The sequence below is a fragment of the Lynx rufus genome, unplaced genomic scaffold, assembly GCF_022079265.1.
Source record: "Lynx rufus isolate CCGP_SWC_20201006 ecotype Redwood Valley unplaced genomic scaffold, mLynRuf1.p SCAF_13, whole genome shotgun sequence".
NCBI classification, from domain to species: Eukaryota; Metazoa; Chordata; class Mammalia; order Carnivora; family Felidae; genus Lynx; species Lynx rufus.
In genome coordinates, this window is record NW_025814827.1 from 17,514,197 (window position 1) to 17,537,208 (window position 23,012).

General features: G+C 46.0%; 1 protein-coding gene across 1 annotated transcript in view; it reads right to left on the minus strand.

Moving 5' to 3' along the window:
- The window catches only part of LIPC (lipase C, hepatic type), a 140,460-nt gene that overhangs the window by 18,786 nt on the left and 98,662 nt on the right, over positions 1–23,012 (minus strand). The window contains exons 2-6 of the mRNA XM_047075054.1: positions 13,350–13,537; positions 7,482–7,664; positions 6,594–6,711; positions 4,103–4,336; positions 1,035–1,280 (exon numbers count right to left, since the gene is read on the minus strand). Coding sequence (XP_046931010.1) covers positions 1,035–1,280; positions 4,103–4,336; positions 6,594–6,711; positions 7,482–7,664; positions 13,350–13,537 — 969 coding nt within the window. The remainder of the gene's footprint in view (positions 1–1,034; positions 1,281–4,102; positions 4,337–6,593; positions 6,712–7,481; positions 7,665–13,349; positions 13,538–23,012) is intronic.

A 23,012-nucleotide genomic window follows, 5' to 3' on the forward strand; every position in this document is an offset into this window, starting at 1 on the left:
CTTGGCCTCCTTCCAGGCTGTATGGCCGTGGGCGGGTCACTCCACCCAAGCTGTGCTTCCCTCCTCTTTAAAATGAGATCATAACCGGCCCTGCCGACCTTGCTTGGCTGCTGTGGGGACCACAAAGAGTTGATGGCTGCATCTGATGTTTTGTATAAAACGCGGTGCACATAAATGCAAAGTGGTGGTGATGGCGTGTTCACCTTCTGCAGCTACAAATATTCTGCACAGTAATAATCAAACAGTGCAGGGCTGAGCTCCTCCCGGCACCGGTGAGCATGTGCAGTGAAACAGTAAGACGCTAAATCACTCACGAGCTGTTTAAAGGATTAGACAGAAATGTTAATAGCAACAGATGTCAGCTTGTTCACTCATGGAGGACACGACTCTGGCTTCACTGGAGCATTTCTCTGCTGGCTCCAGCCCCAAACGAGGCCACGGCTCTGACCTCTGGTTCAACCCAGAGTGGTCGGGGCTTGGTTTCTGCCCTGAGGTTAAGGATCTGATTGGGAAAGTTGGAAGAAGCCAAACTTCATCTTGGGAGGGTCTCAGTAGAGCAGTAATGCCCTGTAAGATCGGCTGATCCAAACTTTAGAGGAAATGAGAAGCTATAAACATAGCCTGGAGCCTTGCTCTTTTTTTTTTTTTTTTTTTTTTCACGGAGGCTGTGAGCAGAGCTGAGAGCACTTGGTTCTAGTTGGGGTTTGAAGACACCTCCAGATCCCTGCACAGTGAGACCTGGGTGGTCAGAGTAACTGCTCAGGGCCTTCCGGATCTAACAGTCTAGGGCACCATGAACATGGATGGATGAAGAGAGGCTGACCCAAGGATTGTTCCAGAAAGTATCAAGTTTTCTCCTTCTAGCACTTGGCAGCAAGGTGGACACGAGAGAGAGGCCGTGTCCACATCACCGTCTGGAATCTTTGGTTTCAGAAGCACTGAAAGAGCAGAGCCTGAAGTAGCCACAGGAAAAGACTTGGGGGAACTTCTGACCCTTCCGATGAGTGGCTGCCTCATGGGCCACCCACACTCACCTTTGAAGGGGGACTGGGCCCGCGTCGCGAGGAAGAGCTTCTTGCTCTTCTTGCCCTGCCACTCCTGGCGGACGTGGTAGCCCAGCGTGTTGCAGTGGCCCTTCTTGCAGCTCAGGCACAGGCCCTGGCTGAAGGTGCCCATGTCGCTGCACTGGTATGCCGTGCTCTGCATGCTGGCGTGCAGCAGGGAGTCGATGAAGAGGTGTACTGAGCGCTCGTGGGAGCATTTTATGGTCTGAGTGATGGCTGCAACACAGGGCAGGAAGGACGTTATCACCCCTTGATCCAAAGTACCCCCAACCCAAAGGATGATTGTTTTCAGCACAGATCAGTGGCATGTTGGGAGGGAGGGGGGCTGTCGCTGAGGCTGACCCACTCATCGACTGAAAACTACAGGAGTGGACCCCTCCCAGTCACGTGGTGGAGAGTTGTCACCCCAGGCACCTCAGGGGTGGGGGGCTCCTGAGGGCACCCTGGTGTTTGAATAGGAAGCCTAAGTCACTAAGAAAATACTGAATTATTTAAGAAAACAGGGTAGTGTAATTTATTAAAAAAATATTTATGTCTTGGGGCGCCTGGGTGGCTCAGTCGGTTAAGAATTCTACTCTTGGTTTCAGCTCAGGTCATGATCTCATGGTTCATGAGATTGAGCCCAGCGTCAGGCTCCTTGCTAACAGTGTGGAACGTACTTGGGATTCTCTCTCTCCCTCTCTCTCTCTGCCTGCCTGTTCCCTGCTCCCCCTGCTCACACTCGCTTTCTCGCAAAATAAATAAATAACCTTAAAAAATATATGTTTATGTCTTAAATGGTTAAAAATGTGCATGGGCTGATGCCTTGGGTTGAATTAGCTGGAACAGGCTTGTGTGGAATGTCTCTTAACAAAGCGAGGAAAATGACTGCCAAGTTACTCTGGGGGCTCAGCTAATGGTCTGGTGAAAACTGAGGTCTCTCCCACAATGTCTACTCTCTGCCCTAAAGCAGCCATTGCCTCCATTGGGTAACTGGCCTATAAAACCAGCAAGGGGATTGGCCTCTAGAAGGATATATCCGAGCAACCAGGTTTGCATGGGCCTAAACCAAAACAGCAAGTGTAGAAAGTTTATCTAGCATAGATTTTTGACCTTTTTTTGTTTTTAACTCTCCAAATCTTAACCTAGTCTTTAATAAATTATTCCTAAGGAATGTTGAAGAACCACCATAAGGTATGTAAAGTACCTGATGTGGAGGTACAGCACAGGTCACTCTGCCTAAAGGTATTGAAGGCTAAATGCCAAGATTGGACACCTTAATTCTTGGACTAATGGTGCATTTGTTGTGCACCTACTATGAGGCAGGTACCATGCTGAGGGCTTTCACTCATCCACTTTCTGAATCTTCCCCACCGCTCCTTGAGGCAGCTGTTATAGATGAGAAAATGGAGCTTCAAAGGCATTCACTAACTCATTCAAGCTCACCTAGCCAGGAGGTGTTGAGGTGCTAAAGCAGTTACCAAACTACCTTCTGTTCAGGTGTGTCGGGAGAACCACCCCAGAACGGGATCGCTTTAAAAAAAATTTTTTTTAACATTTATTTATCATTGAGAGACACAGAGCATGAGCAGGGGAGTGGCAGAGAGAGGGGGAGACACAGGATCTCAAGTAGGCTCCAGGCTCTGAGCTGTCAGCATAGAGCCTGACACGGGGCTTGAACCCACAAACCCCGAGAACATGACCCGAGCTGAAGTCAGTCGCTTAACCAACTGAGCCACCCAGGTGCCCAAGAATGGGATCGCTTTTAAACTTAAAGGTGAAGAAAACTGAGAAAAACCAACTCAAAACTGGGCAAGCAAAATAAACATACTTGGTTCCATCACTTTGAAGGTTAGTACAAGGGAGCAAATGACACTAAGTGGTCAGAGAGGTACTTAAAACTACTACTTAACTAGGCAACTAGTTACTAATCCTAGAGGCCTGTGTTGAGCGTTGGGAGGGAGTAGATCTGGGAAGAGGCTGGTTGGTCAGCTGGTGATGGAACAGGACCCGTGAATGACTGGAGGGACACTAATGGGAGGGGTATGTAAAGAATGGTGAGGGGGAGTTCCCAGAAGTTTCTGTAAGGCATGGGCGGGTGGAAGGCTGGGATGCTGGCCAAAATGAGATAATGTTGAGTGTGAAGGTCATTCTGATGCTGGAGGGGTGAAGGTGGTGATATAATCACAAGAGAGCATGTTCTCAGCTTGGTTTGGGATGATGAAGGTGAGAAGAAGGTATGCGGGGGTGGAGGTCTCCAGCTGGCTTAGTGTGAGTTGGCATGTTTTCATCAGGATGATATTTTATAATAATGAGAAATTTGGAATGCCTATGGAATGTATGAGTTTTGCTGACAGTTTTGTTCGTTAATCCTGTGCATGTTGTCAATGTGCATGTTATTGGTTCAGTCTCAGATCTGAGAGAGAAGTGGGATCACAGCCCAGATCATGCCACAATCCAGTTCCTGCCCCAGTGGAAAGGAAGTGACAAATTAGAGCTGAACTTTGAATCCGAAGAATCCCAGTAAGGTCCTGTGGGACCAGCTAGATGAAACCTCATGAGAGTGGAAGAGGTACTGCCACTCCAGTCAGACCAAGGATCAAGAAGCTATGCTCGATTAAGTGCGTCCTCATGTGCCCCAGAATAGAGAAAGTCCCCCGGGGTGAGGAAGCTTCTAGAGAAGGAGAAATAACCACAGGCATCAGGACTCCACCTTCAGAAGGGGTAGTACCCCTGGAAAGACTTTGTTGCATACACTGGGTGGGGCTAAGAGGCAGGGATTCCTTCTTGGGGCTCCCCAGCTCACCGTCAGAACTTAGCCTCCAGTAACCACTGCCAGTTAAGAGGAGGGCCTCCTGGGGGGACACCAGGCCTTACCCACTCCCACAAGCCCTCTCTCCTAGTGGGTTTGGTGACCATATACCCTGGGCGCCGACCCTTGCTCAACGGTTCCCAGAGTCCCACAGAGCTGGAGATTCACTGGGTCTGGGGGCGGCATACAGGTGTGGGAGGTAGAAGCCAATGCAGGCTAGTACTCTCGGCCTGGCCCTCCTTCTCACCATTTAAGCCGTGCTTGCTAATGTGTTTGTAGAGCTGTAGCAAGTGGCAGCCAGGTTGGAAGTAGCCCCCATTGGGGTAGAAGTCATAGTGTGCTATGGGCTGTTTGATGCCCACGCTCAGGCCCATGTGCTCCCGGGTAAAGGTGTGAATGGCGTCCACAAAATTGGCATCATCTGGTGAAAGACGGTCACTGGGCGAAGATCCCTCAAACAGAGGGCCCGCGGCATCCAGCCCTAACAGGAAAGCAACGGTAAGGGTTAGGTGGAAGCAAGGGGACACAAGGAGAATGCCCTTTTTAGTTTTTTGATGTTATTATACATTCATGAGCTAGCAGGAAGAAGAAAATCCTAGGGGATAAGCTTTCTCTAGAAAATCTTGCTATAACCTTTCGCAGTAAAACCACAGTAATTCATGGTGCCGAAAATTAGACACAGGCTGTGCGTTATCTAATGGGGAGAGAGGTCTGCTGGAACTATCCAGTGGTAGAAATAAGGTTATGAGGGAATGCTTGATTTATTTAAGCGAATCAATTTTAAGTACCTCTCAAGCTACTTTCAAGAGCATCTGTTTGCATACAAAAAAAAGCCCGCCGTGCTTATTGTAAGTAGTCCTAACCTACCCATCAAAGAAGGAGTTTATTTGCCTGTATGTTGTCAACAATTTCCCTAAATGAGCTGGCTTTTCTCCTACACCAGTGTCATTTCCTTGGAATGTCCAGAACAGCCTTGGGACATCACTGTTCCCTGGTGAAAATGTCATGAGCAAATAGGACGGCTCAAAGCTCTGGTCAAGTGACAGATGTGTGTGCATGAGACTAAGCGCAGCTCCTGGCTGACTGTAGTTGGGGAGTATTTATGCACTCAGAGTTTTTCCTCTGTCTTTTTTCCTTCACCTTCACTGCAAGGCCCTTTGATGTCCCACATCAGCCCTAGCTTCCATCCCTGTTGGGGGTGAAGGAATTGATAGGGGGCGGTGAGAGCACCTGTCTCCAGCTCTCACCCATGGTTACAAATGAAAGACGTCTTGGTGTGATTTTATTCTGTTCTTCATGGGTATGAGTATGAGATGACAGCAGTGATTAGCTGTCCTGCCGCCTCTGACATGAGCGAGCCTGGCTAATAATGCCTGATGTGGCCCATGACGCCAGCCAGAGTGGAGAGGGTGCTGGGGCCTGGGGTCACCTCCCTGTGGTTCTGACTTAGCCTTCGAGGCCTGGTTGCTTGGCAATGGGTCTCATTGGCCTTCTGTGGAAGGTCTGCTCACCCCCAGCCTATGGAGGGTTAAATCACAGAGGTGGGGCCATGAACAGTGGCCTGTGAAGCAGGGCTCCCCAGTCACCAGCAAGATAAAAAAAAATAAAATAAAATAAGGGTGAGGAAGTGAGTTCTCACAATGACAAATTTCTTTCTTTTAAATGTCTGCCATTATCTTTTAACCTCTTCTTTGGTGAAGTAATGGGAATCATAGATGTCAGCTGCCAAAAATGTTCTGACTTGATAAAATTAAAGGCCACAACAACGCTAGTCATCTCAAATTTCCTTTGAATTGTTTTAGCCTGTGAAGTATTATTGCTTTGACGTGCTAGGTCTTGAAGGATGAGTAGGAGTTTGGTAGCTAGACCAGGGCTGGGTGGGTAAGTGGTAGTAAAAAGTTCCAGGCAAAAAGAAAAGGACATGCAAAGGCCCAGAAGCATAGGAGGCAATGGCATGTTTGTGAAGTGGAGAAAGACCTAGTGTCATGGACGCCTGGGACTACAGGGAGGGAACGGCTGGAGGGGAGGTCGGAGAACTCTGGGGCCTTGTTTGGGCTTTCTGAGTTTCGTCCTGTGGGTATCTGGGGGCCTTGGGGACTTGGTCAGGGAAATACCTGGTGATACGTGTTCTTCAAAAACAGAACTGTGGGGCAGCATGGGGGATGAGGTTGGTGTCTATGATGCCTGGGGGGAAAGACCTTCTCACACAACCCCAGTTCTTCCTGGGTATCTGGGGCTGTTCCCAAGTGAGTGTAGAGCTCCCTGCCTCAGTCCAAACAGGTCCCACAGTAAGACCCGTATGTTTCACAAACGTGGAAACTGAGGCACAAACGTGGCCGATGTTACTGCACATTTCAGCCTGTGATTTTTTAACTTGCTCATATTGGGCTTTTTAAACTACAGGTTGAAAAACTCTTTGCTGGTAGAACAGTGTATAGAAAGCCTACTTTTTAGGTCCTATTTGGCATGACTACGAGAGGCACCTGTTGGAGGAGAGGCACCAGAAGTTGAGGCTGTAATTTATTCTGAATTCTCGAGGAACAGTAGTCTGTGACAGTGGTCATGTTTGACGCCCTGTAACCAGTCTTCCCGTGAACACCGGCGCCGCGTGAAGGAAGCTGGGGACCTGGTAATTACGGGACTGCTGTAGAAGCGGGTCCTGCACACGACCACCCCTGCCCCTCCCCCTGCCCCCCTCTCCCCGCCCCCCGTGGTTGTTAGTTATCAGGCACGGTTACCTGTAATTCTCCCGATCTTGTGCTTTCCGCCGATGTAACTGCCAGCGAATCCTGCGACATGTGCACCCAGGCTGTACCCAATTAGGTGTACATTGCTTCGAGAAAATTGAACAGATTCCTGGAAGACAGAGGCAAGATGGTTACAGGGGAGAGCTGCTGGACGGTAACCTCCTGTGGGTCCAGCTTGTTCTTGGCTCCCACCCTGTTCTTTACGCTGGGTGGCAAATGAGGTGCTTAATTCGTCCTCCAGACCCAAACTGGTTTCTCACGCTTTTTTTTTTTTTTAAGTTTATTCATTTTGAGAGAGAGAGAGAGCACACAAGCAGGTGACGGGGAGAGAGAAGGAGACACAGAATCCAAAACAAGCTCTGTGCCGTGAGCTCAGAGCCCCACATGGGGCCTGAACTCATGAACTGTGAGATCATGACCTGAGCTGACATCAGATGCTTAACCAACTGAGCCACCTCAGCGCCCCTGGTTTCTCACTTTTGCTGGCTCCCACCTTTCAGTCTCAGCTACCTGGGACCCTGCCTGGTGATGCTGCCCCTCTGCCTGCCTTTATTAGCACCTTAATGCCTTGCACAGTGATCCTGTTCATTTGTGTGGGGTTTGATGGTGTTATAGGTATGTTTAGATCCCTCAGCACATCCTAGGGAGTGAGCATAAAAGAAACAGTGGATGGGAGAGGGGAAGATAGTTCTGCAAAATAGGGGTTTAAGCAAGGCATCTGAGGGAGCCCTGATGTCCCATCTCCACCCCTGCCCTCCGATTTCTACAGGGTTAGCAGAGCGGTCCTCCCGCCTGGGCTGCTTGGAGACCAGCTTAATTCACTGACACTTCCGGGAAGGGAGAGGAAGGGAGGGAAGGGGAGGCCGGGGCAGGGCTCACCTCCAGCCACCGGATGAGAGCGGCCACCTCGCGGCCCACGAGGCGGGTGTTGTGGACAGCCATGGTGTAGTGGTGGTAGGCCAGGGTGAGCCAGTCTGCCAGCCCCACGTTCACTGGCTGGGCCATTCCAGACTTCAGTGCGGCAACCATCTGCCAGATCCAGTCTTCCAGAAAGCCATCCACCTGCACGTGGGCCCACAGAGTAGTCAGTGTAACCAGGAGGGGCCAGAGGGGCCTCTTCTTTCTCTCGCTTCACTTTTTAAATTCTCCAAGTCTTGGCTAACTAATGCTGGATCCTTCTTTCCAGAAAAAAAGGCTTCGGGGTGGGGGGAGGGAGGGGGTCTCTCCACCTTGGCACTACTGACTTTTTGGGCCAGATCCTTCTTCTTGTGGGGGCTGTCCTGTGTGTTGTAGGATATCTAGCAGCATCTCTGGTCTCTGCCACATAGGTGCCTGCAGTACCCTTCCCGCCAAGCTGTGAAAACCAAAAATGTCTCCAGGCTTTGCCAAATGTCCCCTGGGGGCTACCCCTGGCCCCCAACTGAGAGCTGTTCTCTTAAGGTGTCCCTATTTTAAGAGTTTCTGAGCCTTAAAATCATGGAAAAGTCTGTGTAACCAGGTGCTAAAGCTGACCTATCCTTTGAGCATCAGCCCTGGTACCTTCGGCTCCAGGAGGGAGGCCTGCTGGGCCATGGCCACAGCCACGGCTCTGAATCCCCGCTCCTTTGCTATCCTCTGGCCCACTCATCTGCTCGCTTTCGAGGGAATAAAGCACCATGGGCTGGAGCATGGCAGGAGCTCAATACCCGTTTATGGAGAAACTTTCTGTGTATGCGCCTCGTTTGAGAACCAGCCTGCAGGGCACTCCTGACAGGCTCACAGAACAAAGACATTTGTGTCGCGCCTGCAAGGACAAATAGGAGTTCACTTACAAGAATAAGGGTGGGCTGGTGAGTGTGGGGCACGGCTGTCTAGGGTGGCCCAGGCAGAAGGAAGAGCACACAGAGTTAGGAAAGGGCCCCACGGTATGTTTAGGGGAAGAGTCTGGCGTGGCTCAAGACTAGACAGTGGGAGGCGAGGCTGGAGAACAATACTGATGACGCGGCAGGTCATTCCGAGGTCAGGTGCGTCCACTGACTCATGTTCACCCCGCGCTTTTCGTGTGCGTAGGGCACCTTGGGTTCAAATCCAGACTCTGTCAGTTACTAGCTGCGTGACCTTAGGCAAGTTAGTTAACTTTTCCATGCCTCAGTTTCCTCATCTGGAAATGGGGAAAATAATAGCGCTTTTTCCAGGATTGTCGTGAAGATGAAATCAGTTAATAGATGGAAAGCACTTAGAACGGTGCCTGGAATGTAGTAAGCACTCAGGAGATGTTAGTTACGCAGTTACTTAGTTATGCAGTTATGTTAATAGTTATTTACATAGCGATGCAGCTGTTGTTATTACTAGTAGTAATAGATATATTCCCATCTAGATTTTAAGAATGAAGAGTGCATTCTGGTAAAAGACCCTGGTAGGAAAACCCTGCTATCTTCATGTAGCATTTTGTAAACAAGATACTTATTTAGTCATTAATTCAGTTAACAAATATTTTTGGAGCACCTTACATATAATGGATACTGTTCCGAAGGAGAAGAGGGAGAACACTGTAGGCAGAAAGCACAGCCTGAGCCAAGGCCAAGAGGAGAGAAATCACAGGAGAGTGGAAGGAGCTCCAAGCAGTTGAGTGTTGCTGGAGTCTAAGTGGGGCGCAGGGAAGGTGAGGGGAGGCAGGGAGGGTGATGGGGGTAGAAGGAGTGAGGAGGGCAGGAAGAGTGAGGGGAGCAGAGAGGGTGAGGGGGGCTGGGAAGGTGAGGGGGACAGGGAGGGTGATGGGGGCAGGAGGAGTGAGGAGGGCAGGAAGAGTGAGGGGGGAAGGGAAGGTGAGGGGGGCAGGGAGGGTGATGGGGGCAGGGAAAGTGAAGGGGCAGGGAGGGTGAGGGGGGCAGGGAGGGTGATGGGGGCAGGGAGGGTGTAGTGGGCAGGGTCAGAGGGAGAGCACCTGGAAGAAGCCCCAGCTGTGCTGCGTGCAGCCTTTGTGACTTGGTGGCTCTCAGCTCCAGCTTCTCCTCCACCCCTTCGCACATCTTTCCTCTGGACGCATTCCTTCCTTCCCACTTTCTCTCTGTTTTCTTGTAAGGAAAGTCTGTTTGGCTAAAGCAGCTGAAGAAATAGGATACTCTTCTCTACAGTGACTTGCCTCCTTCTAATCCATATCTTCCCGCAGGGTTCCCATTGGAGAGAGTCTGCTCTTTGGTTCCCTTTAAAAACATGTTTCATCTTAGCATTCTGCCCTCTGTTTTTCTTAAAGAAGCATGGATTGAGCTCCTACCCCAGCTGGAGAAAGCCACAGCTAGGAGTTTGCAGTGTGAAGCCTGCTGCAGAATTGGGGGGCCCATTCAAACCCCTCTGACAAAGGCCCAGTGAACTGGGAGTCTTTGAGAGTGTGAACTTGGAGTGTGAGTGTTCTGGGTGAATTTGTGTCCACTGTTGGCTGTGTGACTATGGTAGCTGCTTGACCTCTCTGAGTGCATTTTCCTGATGTGAGAGATACTAACCCTCCTCGTAGGGAGGTGTGGGGATTAAATGGGTGGATGTATAATGTAAAGGGTCTCACTTACGGTAAGGCCTCAATTTATGTTAGGTCTCTTCTTTAGCAGCAGGAAAACCCATCACCACCCTCACTGCGGACCCTGGGGTGTGAGGAACCTCCACTTCCTTAGGGTGGGAGCTCTTTGAATCCTACGGGGAAGCTGCTAGCAGGCGATAGTCACCACTGCTTTCCCCTGTAGCAATGGCAGCACCCCACCTCGTGGCTATACCCATGTGGCATCACCACGTGGTCTACCACGTGAGACCAGGAACAGGGTCTGTTTTGTTCATGGGGGCTGTGAGCATGCACATAGCAGGCTCTCCTTGAATACATGTGGAAAGAGTGGCTGGTGGGTTGACGGGCTCATTTTGTTCTCTAGGGTAGGAGAGATGAGGGTTTCAAGAGTATTTTTCTTTCTTTCTTTCGTTCTTTCTTTCTTTCTTCTTTCTCTCTTTCTTCTTTCCTTCCTTCCTTTCTCTTTCTTTCTTTCTTCCTCTTTCTTTCTTTCCTTCTTTCTTCCTTTTTCTTTCTTTCTTCCTCTTTCTTTCTTTCTTCCTCTTTCTTTCTTTCTTTTTTCTTTCTTTCTTTCTTTCTTTCTTCCTTTTTCTTTCTTTCTTTCTTCCTTTTCCTTCCTTCCTTCCTTCCTTTCTTCCTTCCTTCCTTCCTTCTTTCCTTTCTCTTCCTTCCTTCCTTTCTCTTCCTTCCTTCCTTTCTCTTCCTTCCTTCCTTTCTCTTCCTTCCTTCCTTTCCCTTCCTTCCTTCCTTCCTTCCTTCCTTCCTTCCTTCCTTCTTTCCTTTCTCTTCCTTCCTTTCTTTCTTCCTTCCTTCCTCTTTCTTTCTTTCTTCCTTCCTTCCTCTTTCTTTCTTTCTTCTTTCTCTCTTTCTTCTTTCCTTCTTCTTTCTTTCTTTCTTTCTTTCTTTCTTCCTCTTTCTTTCTTTCTCTCTTTCTTCCTTCCTTCCTTCTTTCCTTTCTCTTCCTTTCTCTTCCTTCCTTCCTTCCTTCCTTTCTCTTTCTTCCTTCCTTCCTTCCTCTTTCTTTCTTTCTTTCTTTCTTTCTTTCTTTCTTTCTTTCTTTCTCTCTTTCTTCCTTCCTTCCTTCTTTCCTCTTCCTTCCTTCCTTCCTTCCTCTTTCTTTCTTTCTTTCTTTCTTTCTTTCTCTCTTTCTTCCTTCTTTCCCCTTCCTTCCTTCCTTCCTTCCTTCCTTCCTTCCTCTTTCTTTCTTTCTTTCTTTCTTCCTCTTTCTTTCTTTCTTTCTCTCTTTCTTCCTTCCTTCCTTCTTTCCTTTCTCTTCCTTCCTTCCTTCCTTTCTCTTTCTTTCTTCCTTCCTTCCTTCCTCTTTCTTTCTTTCTCTCTCTCTTTCTTCCTTCCTTCCTTCTTTCCCCTTCCTCCCTTCCTTCCTTCCTCTTTCTTTCTTTCTTTCTTTCTTCCTCTTTCTTTCTTTCTTTCTTTCTTTCTTTCTTTCTTTCTCTCTTCCTTCCTTCCTTCTTTCCTTTCTCTTCCTTTCTCTTCCTTCCTTCCTTCCTTTCTCTTTCTTCCTTCCTTCCTTCCTTCCTTCCTTCCTTCTTCTTCTTTCTTTCTTTCTTTCTTTCTTTCTTCCTCTTTCTTTCTTTCTTTCTTTCTTTCTCTCTTTCTTCCTTCCTTCCTTCTTTCCTTTCTCTTCCTTTCTCTTCCTTCCTTCCTTCCTTTCTCTTTCTTTCTTCCTTCCTTCCTTCCTCTTTCTTTCTTTCTTTCTTTCTCTCTCTCTCTCTCTCTCTCTTTCTTCCTTCCTTCCTTCTTTCCCCTTCCTTCCTTCCTTCCTTCCTCTTTCTTTCTTTCTTTCTTTCTTTCTTCCTCTTTCTTTCTTTCTTTCTTTCTTTCTCTCTTCCTTCCTTCCTTCTTTCCTTTCTCTTCCTTTCTCTTCCTTCCTTCCTTCCTTTCTCTTTCTTCCTTCCTTCCTTCCTTCCTTCCTTCCTTCCTTCCTTCCTTCCTTCTTTCCTCTTTCTTTCTTTCTTTCTTTCTTTCTTTCTTTCTTTCTTTCTTTCTTTCTTTCTTTCTTCTTTCTTTTTTTCTATTTCATGCTGAGCGAGGAGCCCAATGCAGGGCTCACGACTGTGAGATCATGACCTGAGCCAGGGTTAGACACTTAACTGACTGACCCACCCAGGAGTCCCAAGAGTATTTTTCAACTAGAAGTCAGGGAAAGATTTCCAAGTCATGAAATAGACCCCCCAAATCTCTGGAGGTTTCAAGCTCTCAACAGAGCTTCAAATTGTGGGTTGTTGGGGAGCCAGGGAGGTACAATTTTGTCTTGGAGACAAGTCCTTGCTTAGTTTGAGTTCAGTCATTGCCTACAATATTCTTTCTCCCCTTTGTCCAGGATTTTCAGCATCCGAGAAGGGCTACATTTTCCTTAAGAGGCTGCATGTCTCAGTCACATTTCTACTTAGCTATGGCCAATGACTGTAACTGGAAGCATTTCACAGATGCTTCTGGGTAGCTAACCAAAAAAGTACCACTCTTTATAGCAAAAACCATTGGATTGTATACTTTAAATGGATGAGTTACATGGTATGTGAATTATATCTCAATAAAGCTGTTTAAAAAAAACCCTACTCCTTGACTCCTTTGTGTACACCCTTTACTAATTGTGCTACCTGGAATAAAGATGTGACGACTGGTGCTCTGGCTGCCATCTTGGATTATAAGGACAAATGCTACAGTCTAAGGATGGCAGACTACTAAGCTGGAAATGAGCTAGGTCCCTGAGGACTTGGATTGCATACCTCCAGACTAGTGTGTGAAATAGGAACAAACTTCTGGTTTATTTGAACTATTGCCAATTGAGTTTCTGTTACTTGCACCTGTATTTAAACCTTACAGTTGCAACATTTCACTGGGAGACTATGTCTTCTGTGGCTTCCTACCTCCTCTTTTGAAACATGCAGATTCACTTGCATGGACTGCAGTCACTTATGGGCCTTCATGTGCTGTGTGATTCTTTGAGCCGTATTTTATTATCTGAAATGTGGAGATAATTCTATTTTCCCTATCCTGCTCATTCATGGCATTGAGATAATCAATGAGATGCTGTGTGGGGAAGCACTTGGAAAATTAGAATGTGCTTTACATTTTAATATTATGCATGAAGTTTTTATCACTGGTTTCCTATCTTTTTATTAAAATTGGACACACGAGGGAGAAAAAAACAGAAAATGTAAAAGCAGAGAGAAAAAAGGCATGTCAGCATTTCCTACCGACCACCCGTGGATTATCATCACCAGAGGCAGAGAGGAGTTGAAGCCACACTGCTGTAACGTGTCTGGGTGATTGAGCCGAATCTGACAGCCCTTATCCGTTTCTTCTTGAAAAAGCAGGAATCTGATCTGTGTCTCCTGCGATGCTTCCTTTGTTTCAGCGGCTCTCGGTCTTCTTCCAAATGGCCCTGGAATATAAGATTGGAGACAGTATTTACCCTGGCATCTGTTCTGCTTCTGCCAGCTCTGGGACAGCCCAGAAGTTTCTAAAAGCACCAGCCAGCGGGGTTGCTGTGAGGTGCTAGAGGTAGGCACGAACTGCAGCTTCAGGGAACCCAAAAGAGCGTGTCCAGCAGAATGGTCATTTCTCCCCTGGGAGATGATGAAGGCTGACCGGGGAGAATCGAACACAAAGGTGGAGGGACCAGATCCTCCGTCCTGCCATCCTGGGGACTATGGGATCAGCCAGTCAGACAGTGGAGTAACTCAGAGACGCTAGGGATACGGAAGAGGCAGTTGTGGAAGATGAGTATTTCACCCCAAATCACACTGCCGGTAAGTGGTGGAGTCAGGATTTGAACCCACTCCCTCTGATTCCAATTGCCTACATCCCTATGCTGCAGAAACCATGAATAGAGCACCTTAGTTAGATGACACTATGCATTTGCTCATGTAGCTCAGCCTGTTGTCACTTGTAGTCAAACTATACTATGCAGCCTTGCATAGACCAGGTAGGGTTGGGGCAGAGAGGATCTCAAAGGAGTGGCTGATTCTGCTTGATGGAGGGAGTAACATTCAGAGAAGACTTTTCAGGGAAAGTGATGCTGATCCTGCCTGGAAGGATGGACAAGGGCTTTTGGGGGGTGGGTGCATCGGTGGCGGGAGAGAGCAGAGCTTTCTGAGCTGGGGGAACAGACGAGATAGGGCTCAGAGGGTGGTACCTTGTGGGCATGAGGAAGAGAAAGACAAGGCTGGGCAGTTGGAGTGTCCTGGGCCCTGGGATGCTGGGGAGTCTGGACTTGATGCCCTAGATGATAAGGCTGCTGCTAAGGAGTTTTTCAGTAGAAAAGGATAAATGTGTATCCATTTGGAATCTTTCAAAGACTGTGGAAGAATGAGACAGGCCGCGAAAGATTGTTTTCAAGATTTTACCTTCTGTTGTTTTTTCAAAATGCCTTCTAGTCTCTCTTTTAGGGGAGCCTGACCTTGATCTTGAGCCTTTTTGGAGTGGTAGTGAGCAGTCACACAACTCTGTCAGGCAGCCCAACAGCTGTCAAGGCCGTGGTGTTGGCCAAAGACTGACACCTCTGCTCAGGGGCTGGGAGAAGCCCGGGGAGGTGTTAGGTTCTCAGGTTGTGACAACAAGATGGGTGACATCTTTTCTGCCATGATTAGGGATCGGGCTGGGAGCTGGGGAAGGTTGCCCTCATCCTCCCTTCCAGCTCAGGGTGGGCTCTCCAGGACTGAGGGGCAGCCATAAGGCCACACCAGCATTTTTGGTCAGTGAATTCAATTGAGTCCAATTACTAAGGATCCCGACCATTCATTCTGAGCATAAAGTCATTCAGGCTTCTCAGACATTAAGTCTTGGGCTTTTGGTTTCAGGGGACAGCAGAATAGAGAGATGATGAACCTAACAAAGTGCAAGGGGAGGTATTAATGAAACCAATTTTCCTACCCAAAGGTTATTAATTTGAAAGGTTATTAATTTCCTGCAAAGGGCAATGATTTTTCACTATGATGACAGAGTGAAATGCATCATATTTTATTAAAGGGAGATGTGAGTGAGACTGCAGTACTGCTCGGTGATAATTAAGAAAATGTCTGCCACCCGTTTGGCTTTCCCAAGCTTGGAGGCTGCTTGAACTTGTTCTCATCCTTGCCAGGGGGGTTCCCAGCTCATGCTCCCCATTTCACTGGCTGCACCGCCCTCCCGGTCTTCTAAGTAGAAGCTGAAGTGTCACCTTGATCCCCTACACCAGCCTTCCGGTCAATCTGAAGCTTTGGGTTCCCAAATATGCCTAGAATCCAGTTCTCTAGCTCAGGAGCACAGTGTTTCTTGCTTGGTTGATTGCAACAGCCTCCCAACACCTCTCTCTCTCTCTCTCTCTCTCTCTCTGTTTGATCATGACATCCTCTCTCACACTGCTTCTCAAAGAATCTTCCTAGAACAGGAATGACTATCATATCCGTTAGTGACTTTGAGCTTCGTAGTATTGTAGCCAAGGCCACCACCCAGTGATAATCCCTCGCTCCCCAGCTCCTCCCCTCCTGCTCCCCACTGCCAGTGGTTCCCTGCACCTCTGTACTCTCGCAAACTCCCCCCTCCCCCATCTCTGCTGCTCCGTGGTAAGCCCCAGACCATCCATTAAAATGGAACTCAGCCATCATACCCTCCAGGAAGCCTTCTCATCCAGTCAGAGATCATTACTTCCTCTTGCCACCAGCACTGTATTGCATCTTTGGTTCTAATGTGCTTGTCATGGGACCTGGTAATTTATTTGTTTAGGTGTGTGCTGTTTCCTCCACCAGGCTGTGAGCTCCCGGAGGGCAGTGCTGGTAGGTGCTCAATGAATGCTTACTGAATGATGCGGTATTCCATGCACCCAGGTCTCAGGTCAAAGGCTAAGGTTTGATTTGTCCGCCATGTATGCACTGGTACTAAATGCAACCAATTTTCTTGTACTTAGTGATGGAATAGTTATATCTTCCTTCGTTTCAGGATAGCTGACTCAAATGCTAAGAAAACTATAAATGAAAACAAAACGGGGATAGAAATAGTACCTATCTCATGAAGTTATTACAAAGATTAAATAAGATATTTGTAAAGAGCTCAGAACAATTAAAATAAATACCAACTGGAGCATCCAGCATCTTGCATTTTTGATCTGTGAGACCCTTTCTTTCTGTGAAAACTTAGCCCAGTTGCCCTCTCAGGACCAATTCTGTCTTATGTGCATTTACTCTGGATTTGGCTGGAGAATAAGCTTGGCCGGGTGTCTAGGGCCTCAAGGCTCTTCGGGAGAGTCCTATGGAGAAACAGCTGTCAGAAGGAGAAGCTCTCAAAGAACTGAACTGAACTGGCTTCTCCCTTTTCTTCCTGGCTTGGCTTTCTTTTGGCACGCATAGGAGTGAGGAAGTTACGTTGTATGTATGTGTATATTCAATCATTTATTTCCTCAACAAAAACTTATTAAGCATATTTTATATTATGCCTTGCGCCCTGGCTAGGTACTCTTTGAAGGCACACAGGGCACCGCCTCTGTTTTTCAGGAGTCCCCAGTCTGGTGGGAGAGGCAAGTGTGAGAACCAGTCATTGCATGTGGTTGCTGTAGGTGCTACAGGGGAGGGGTGCCCTGAATAGGGGCTAGAGAAGATGTCCAGAGAAGATGAGGCATCATTTGAGTCTAGAAGGATGAAAGATGCTTTAGGAGCTCACATCTAGGACAAACTGCTGAAGAAAGTGAGACTCTGGTATCTAAAAAAAAAAAAAAAAAAAAAAAAAAAGATTTCGTGGAGGACATGAGTGTTGAAGGGCTGTTATGGAGAAGAGAGCCTAGAATTCTTTTGTGCAACTCTAGGAGATAGAAATGGCATTAGTGAGTGGGTGTGACATGGCAGAAAATTTTAGACTTTAAGTAGTTTACAAAAATTTATAGTTGAAGAAATTGGGACAACGAGAAAATAAGGGCAGTAAAACAACAAAGACAGAAATGCTAATAGATTAGTACTCTAAAAGGCACACTGTGTGATCATGTAATGTTGCTGAAGATAGGCCACAGATTTTATTATGAGCTTCTTATTGGCCCAATCGGAGAGGGAAACAAGAGCAATTATAGGATTCATGGCGTCCAGTCGCTCACACATTTCTGGTCCTTGAGCCTGAGATGGTTTCCTTCTATGTTATTGTGAAAGGAGTCCACCGGGTGAGGCAATGGCCACTGTCTTGAACACCATTCCTGCAAAATATGCAGTAGTAAGTTTTACGTGGTTGACTCTGAGAGTCACAGTGCCAAACAGCATTTGAGTCACAGCAAATCTCTGTGAGGCTCTTCGCTATATTGCAGCAGTCGTCTCTGGGACCGAGGGAGGCAGGGGCCACTTCAGGTCACATTTTGGGTAGCAGGAAGGGGTAGAGCTCCAGAGCTCGAGTGTCTGAGTTTCCATGGGGGCAGAGTCTGATTGTCCCCTTCACAGAACACAGAGAATGCTGGTGCATTCTGGGCTGAGCCATGGCGTCAAGGATGCATTGCTGTCACCCATACCCACATGTATACCAAAATGTTTCCCAGGCTCTAGCCACGCGTTGTAGCCAGCTCTTGACTGGGCACCTCTCCCAGCGGATCCTTTCGGTACTGCAAACCCAGTGTAGCCAAACTGAATTTATTTTCTTTCCTCCCAATCCATTTTTCTTCCTTTCTCTCTACATTTCCTACTATGATTCAAAACACCATTATTTGTCCATGCTATTGCTCAAGCTAGAAAACGGAGAGCTGTTCTAGAATGCTCTCGGGTCACCCAATACTGAGGACCCATCCTCAGGATTATCTTCTCTGTCCCTTGCCACTGGCCTAGTCTAGAACTTCATGCATTTTTTTTTTAATTGTGAAATTGTAATAGAGTCTTAACTTTTATTTGTAGAATTAATACAAACTCATTGTATATGTGTAAATAATTTGAAAAGTGCTGAAATGAGTAAAGAATCTCACTACTGAGAGAAAAACACAAGTAATGTTTGGAGTATTTCCTTCTAATCTTGTGGAGATTCGTTCCATAGATATTTATTTGGAGTATCTAAAATCGAAATCATATGATGCAAATGGTTTCATATCCTTCTTCACCCGTCTTAATAATTTTCCTATAGCATTACAAATTCTTCAAAAACATGCTTTTGAGGGGTGCCTGGGTGATTCAGTCAGTTAAGCATCTGACTTCAGCTCAGGTCATGATCTCACAGTTTGTGAGTTCAAGCTCCTCATTGGGTTCTGTGCTGACAGCTCAGAGCCTAGAACCAGCTTCGGATTCTGTGTCTCCCTCTCTCTCTGCCCCTCCCCTGCTCATGCTCTGTCTCTCAAAAATAAACAAACATTAAAAGAAGAAAAAAAACATGCTTTTGAAAAGTGGCATAGTTTGTGTACTTATTCCATTACTGTTGGACATTTAGGTTGTTTCGGTATTTTTTTTTTATTACAAACAATGCTCTGATGACCATCTTTATACATAAATCTTTGTCTAGAAAATCTATGACTATTTTCTTAGTCTAGACTTTTGAAAGTAGAATCATTAGCTCCTTAGGTGTGATCTTGTTCATATATCTCTATATATGCATATATATTCAGACTGACTTTCTGCACTTTTTAAGCCACTATTTATTGAGTGTTTCCTCTGTGCCAGGCACTTTTCTAACAGTCTTCTTTGCATTAACTCATGTAAACCTCACAGCAACTCTGTGAGCAAGTTGTGAGAACACACCATGATTCTGTTATGAGTGAGGAAATACGTTCCAATTGTATTTGATAGGAGTATCTCCTTCCCCGGGTGCGTCTTCTATAATTGTTATATTCTCCTGTCTTTAGAAGAGATAAAGACACACCAGTGATAAGAACCTGGGGATGAGGCTATGGTTTTGAGAGACTATTAAAGGTAAACGGTGGAACCCTTTGAGGGAGTCAGCCCCCGTCACCTGGAAAGTGGATTGACGGACTAAGGAGCCTTGGGGTTGCCGTCTGCATGACAGCAAGTTCCTGGGGCAGCAGAACTTCCTCAAAATCAGTCAGAAGCAGAAGCTGGGTGCAGGCCATTGCATTTTCTAATATTAGATTCCTTGCAGCAAATGATTTCTCCATTCTTAAGTCAGTCCCCAGGTTTGAGGTTCCTAATGTTTCGTATAAGAACAAATTATTTCATTTTCTTTTGGGTAAGGACATCATTAGGTGGTGACTGCAGGCAAATGAGCTGGCAGAGGAGAGAGCCACGGATTCTGCAGTAGAAGGTCTTGGTAGTAATCATTCTGTTTTCTGCCTGTGATGCCTGGGCTGGGTGCTTCTGCTCAGTTCCAGGTTTGTTGAGGACCTTGTGTGACTAGTGCTGAGGACACAAGTGCATAATACAGAGGCCACAGGTATTAATATGCCTTTCACAGAGTTGTTTGTGAAATGTCTTCATGTTCATTTTTTAAATTGCTAAACTGTGTGTGTGTGTGTCATTTAATAAACTTTGTGACTTTGTTATTACACATTGCTGAAAATATTCTTAGACCTGGGACTAATGAGAGGGGTCCTCCGGAAGACCCCTCTGGAAACTTGTCCGACCGTGTCTTCTGTTCAGGATGGATGGAACCTACGAGAAAATTGTAGTCATAGCTCTTCCTGACTGCTGTGGTCATGCCTGTGATGTGTACATACACAACACTGACTTCAGAATTTCTAGCATGACGGTAGGATGGAAAAACTTGAATGAGAATTTAGTCATAGCTGGGTCTTTAGAGATTCAGCTCTTAGCTGTTGCTGATCTTTGGTGATAAGCAGATTGGGCCCATGGCTGTGATTAGGAATGCTTCTCTGACTCCCACCATCTTGAATTTTTCCCGTCACCATTTTGCTGTGAAATAAGATGATGACATAAGGGATGGAAGGAAAGCTATTTTCACAAGTCTGATTTATTCTGTTTTCTTTGTCTACTTTGGCCTGATTTTGCTAGCCATCCTATAGCCTGAGACTACAATTCATTTCTACTTGGAGATTCCAGGGAAGAAAGTAACTCTAGGCTGAGTTTTCTTGCTGGAGATATTTTTTTTTTCCTCCAGACTTTCTTCTTAAGCTGTACTCCTCTGCAACTCTGGCGAGAATCAGAATGAGTTTTTGTCTTTCAAAAAATCTGATTATGAAAGAGTATGCCATTCAGAAAAGTTTCCCATTTGTACTGGAATCCTCTGGAGGTAATGGTGCTTAATTCCTTAAAGTGGTTCCAAGGTCATGGTCACATTCTGCCCTGAACAGTTCAAGGTAGGGTGACCACCTGTCCTGTCAAACTAGGATGAGTTGGTCGCTCCAGTTCAAGGGCGACCGAGTGAATAAGTGGAAAGAGAAATGATAATAAAAATTGCCATCCTTGTTGATGATTATTCTGAGTTTTTAATTCAACATCCAGTGTGTGACATACCTTCCTGCCTGGTCTTTCCTCCTGTGGTCCCCTGGCCTGACATGCTCAGCTGTTGTGTCCTATTTGACTAGTTAATATCATTCTTTCTCAAAGTCAAAATGCAATCTTCATTTCCTCAGGGAAAATCTCTCTGAGTTTCCTGACTTGGTCCCATCTTCCTATTATTTGTCCTTTTAGGTGATTTCACAGTTATAATTTTCTAATTGAGCAGTCATTACATAAATATCTATCTCCTATATTTGATGATAAGCTCCATGAAAGAAGAACCTAGGTCTGGTTTTGCTCACATTAAAACTTTATCCAGGAGACCAAGGGGCTGTGGAGTGTCATGGCCAGGCATCCAGACTAGGAGCCACGTGGCTTGGGTTCAAGGTCCACTTCTGACATTTACTACTTGTGTGACCTTGGGCAAATTTCTTAACCTTGCCATGCCTGAATTTTTTCATTGTATCATCTTTAAGATGGAGGTAATAATAGCACCTATATTAGAGAATTATTTGTTGAATTAGTATTAATACATTCTGTAATACTGCCAGACATGTAGCATGTGCTATGTAAATGTTCACTATTATGAATTTGCCATAAAAAAATGTTGGAGGAAGGAAAATCATCTTGAAATGGATCACCGACCCAAATTTAGAAGCAAAACCCATAAAAATTCTAGAAGAAAACAGGAGAAAATCTTGATGACATTGAGGAAAGCAGAGTTTTTTTTGTTTTGTTTTTTGGACACCAAAACACAAATCATGAAAGAAAAATTTGATAAATTAAATACATCTGATCTTAGAAAGATTCCACTGAGCAAATGAAAAGCCAAGCCAGACTGGGAGAAAATATTCAAGATACATATATCTGACAATGGACTTTTATCCAGAATATGTAAAAAACACTTACAGTTCAAGCATAAAAAGACAAACAACCAATTGTAAAATGGGCAAGAGGTTTAAGCGGCTACATCTTATAAAAAGATACACACATAGCATAGAAGCACACGAAAAGATGCTCAACATCATTATTCATGAGAGAAATGCAAATTTAAACCTCAACGAGATACCACTTCTCCTCCTCTAAGATGGCTAAGATGAAAAAAGATGGACAGCATCAATTGTAGGTGAGGATGTGGAACAGCTAGAATTTTTCACGCATTGCTGGTGGGATTGCAAAACACTGCAGCCACTTTGGAAAATTGTTTGACAATTTCTTATAAAGGTAAATGTACCATAAGCTCATCAAGTCCAAGCCTCGGAGCTTACCCAAGAGAAATTCAAACATATGTCCACACAAAGATGCAAGAGTTTACAGCAGCTTTATTCACAGTAGCCCCCAACTATTAGCAACCCAAATCCCCATCAACTGGTAAATGAGTAAATATATACAGGAATCTACCACAATGGAATACCACTCAGCAATAAAAGGGAACAGGTTTCTGATCCATGCAAGCTCGTAGCATGGATGAACCTAAAATCCATTACACTAAGTGAAAGAGGCCGAACTTGAAAGGTTGCATACTGTGTGATTCCATTTATATCACATTTTGGAGAAGGCGAAGCTAGCCCTAGAGAGCTGACCAGCGGTTTCCAGGGGCCAGGGACAGAAAAGGCAAAAGGGAATCTTTTGGAGGGATTGAAATGTTCTGTATTTTATGATGATAATGGTCCCTTAAATATCCATTTTAAAAAAATGTTGGAAAAATAAACTATAGCCTGCAATACTGTGGTTTCTCCACATTACTTAGGGTTCAGGCCGGGGCACTATAGGCTGTACAGCAGGTTGTCTGTGTCAGTTACTTGTGCAGGACTGGGCTGGCCTGAGAAGGCAGGATATTTCTGAGTCCTCTGGGAGTTGGTGTCAATCTGCAGAGAGTGCTCCAGCCCTGACTTTGAACCAAATGATAGGATCAGGCTGGGACATGTCTAGCCCTCCAAGACTTGAGGAAGATTTGGCCTATCTAGAAGGCCCTTCCAAGTTCCTTTGGGCTAGGGATGACCAGGAGTGCCTGGGGAGACCATTCTTGGGAAACCAAATCATCTGGCCAGAGAAGTTTAGGGATGAAAGGGACTTGGAGACCATGCAGTGTCATGGCACCCAGCCTGGTTTCTGACTTTTAATTCTCTTTTAATTCTCTTTCTATGCATGTCAAATAGCCTACATTTATTGAAGAGTTATTCATTTTCCTGTTCTTTTTAATAAGGATATAGACAACACCATCAATTTACTCTTCTAGTCCTCTAGAGAGAATCAGTAGCTAGAATTCCAGCAAAAAGCAAAGAAACTCAACATTTAGTTGACTTGTGTTATACAATCTCTTTACAACTTGTTTGAAATAGCTCAGTGATGCCCTTTGCTGACCCCCAACCATTGCTTCCTAGGGACCAGTGACCAGAATAACCTAGTCCAACTTCCTAATTTTGTAGTTGAAACTAGGACCCAGAGAGGCCAACTGACATGCCCCAAACTGTGCATCTGGTTAACAGCAGAATCAAAAGAACTCAGCTCTCCCAA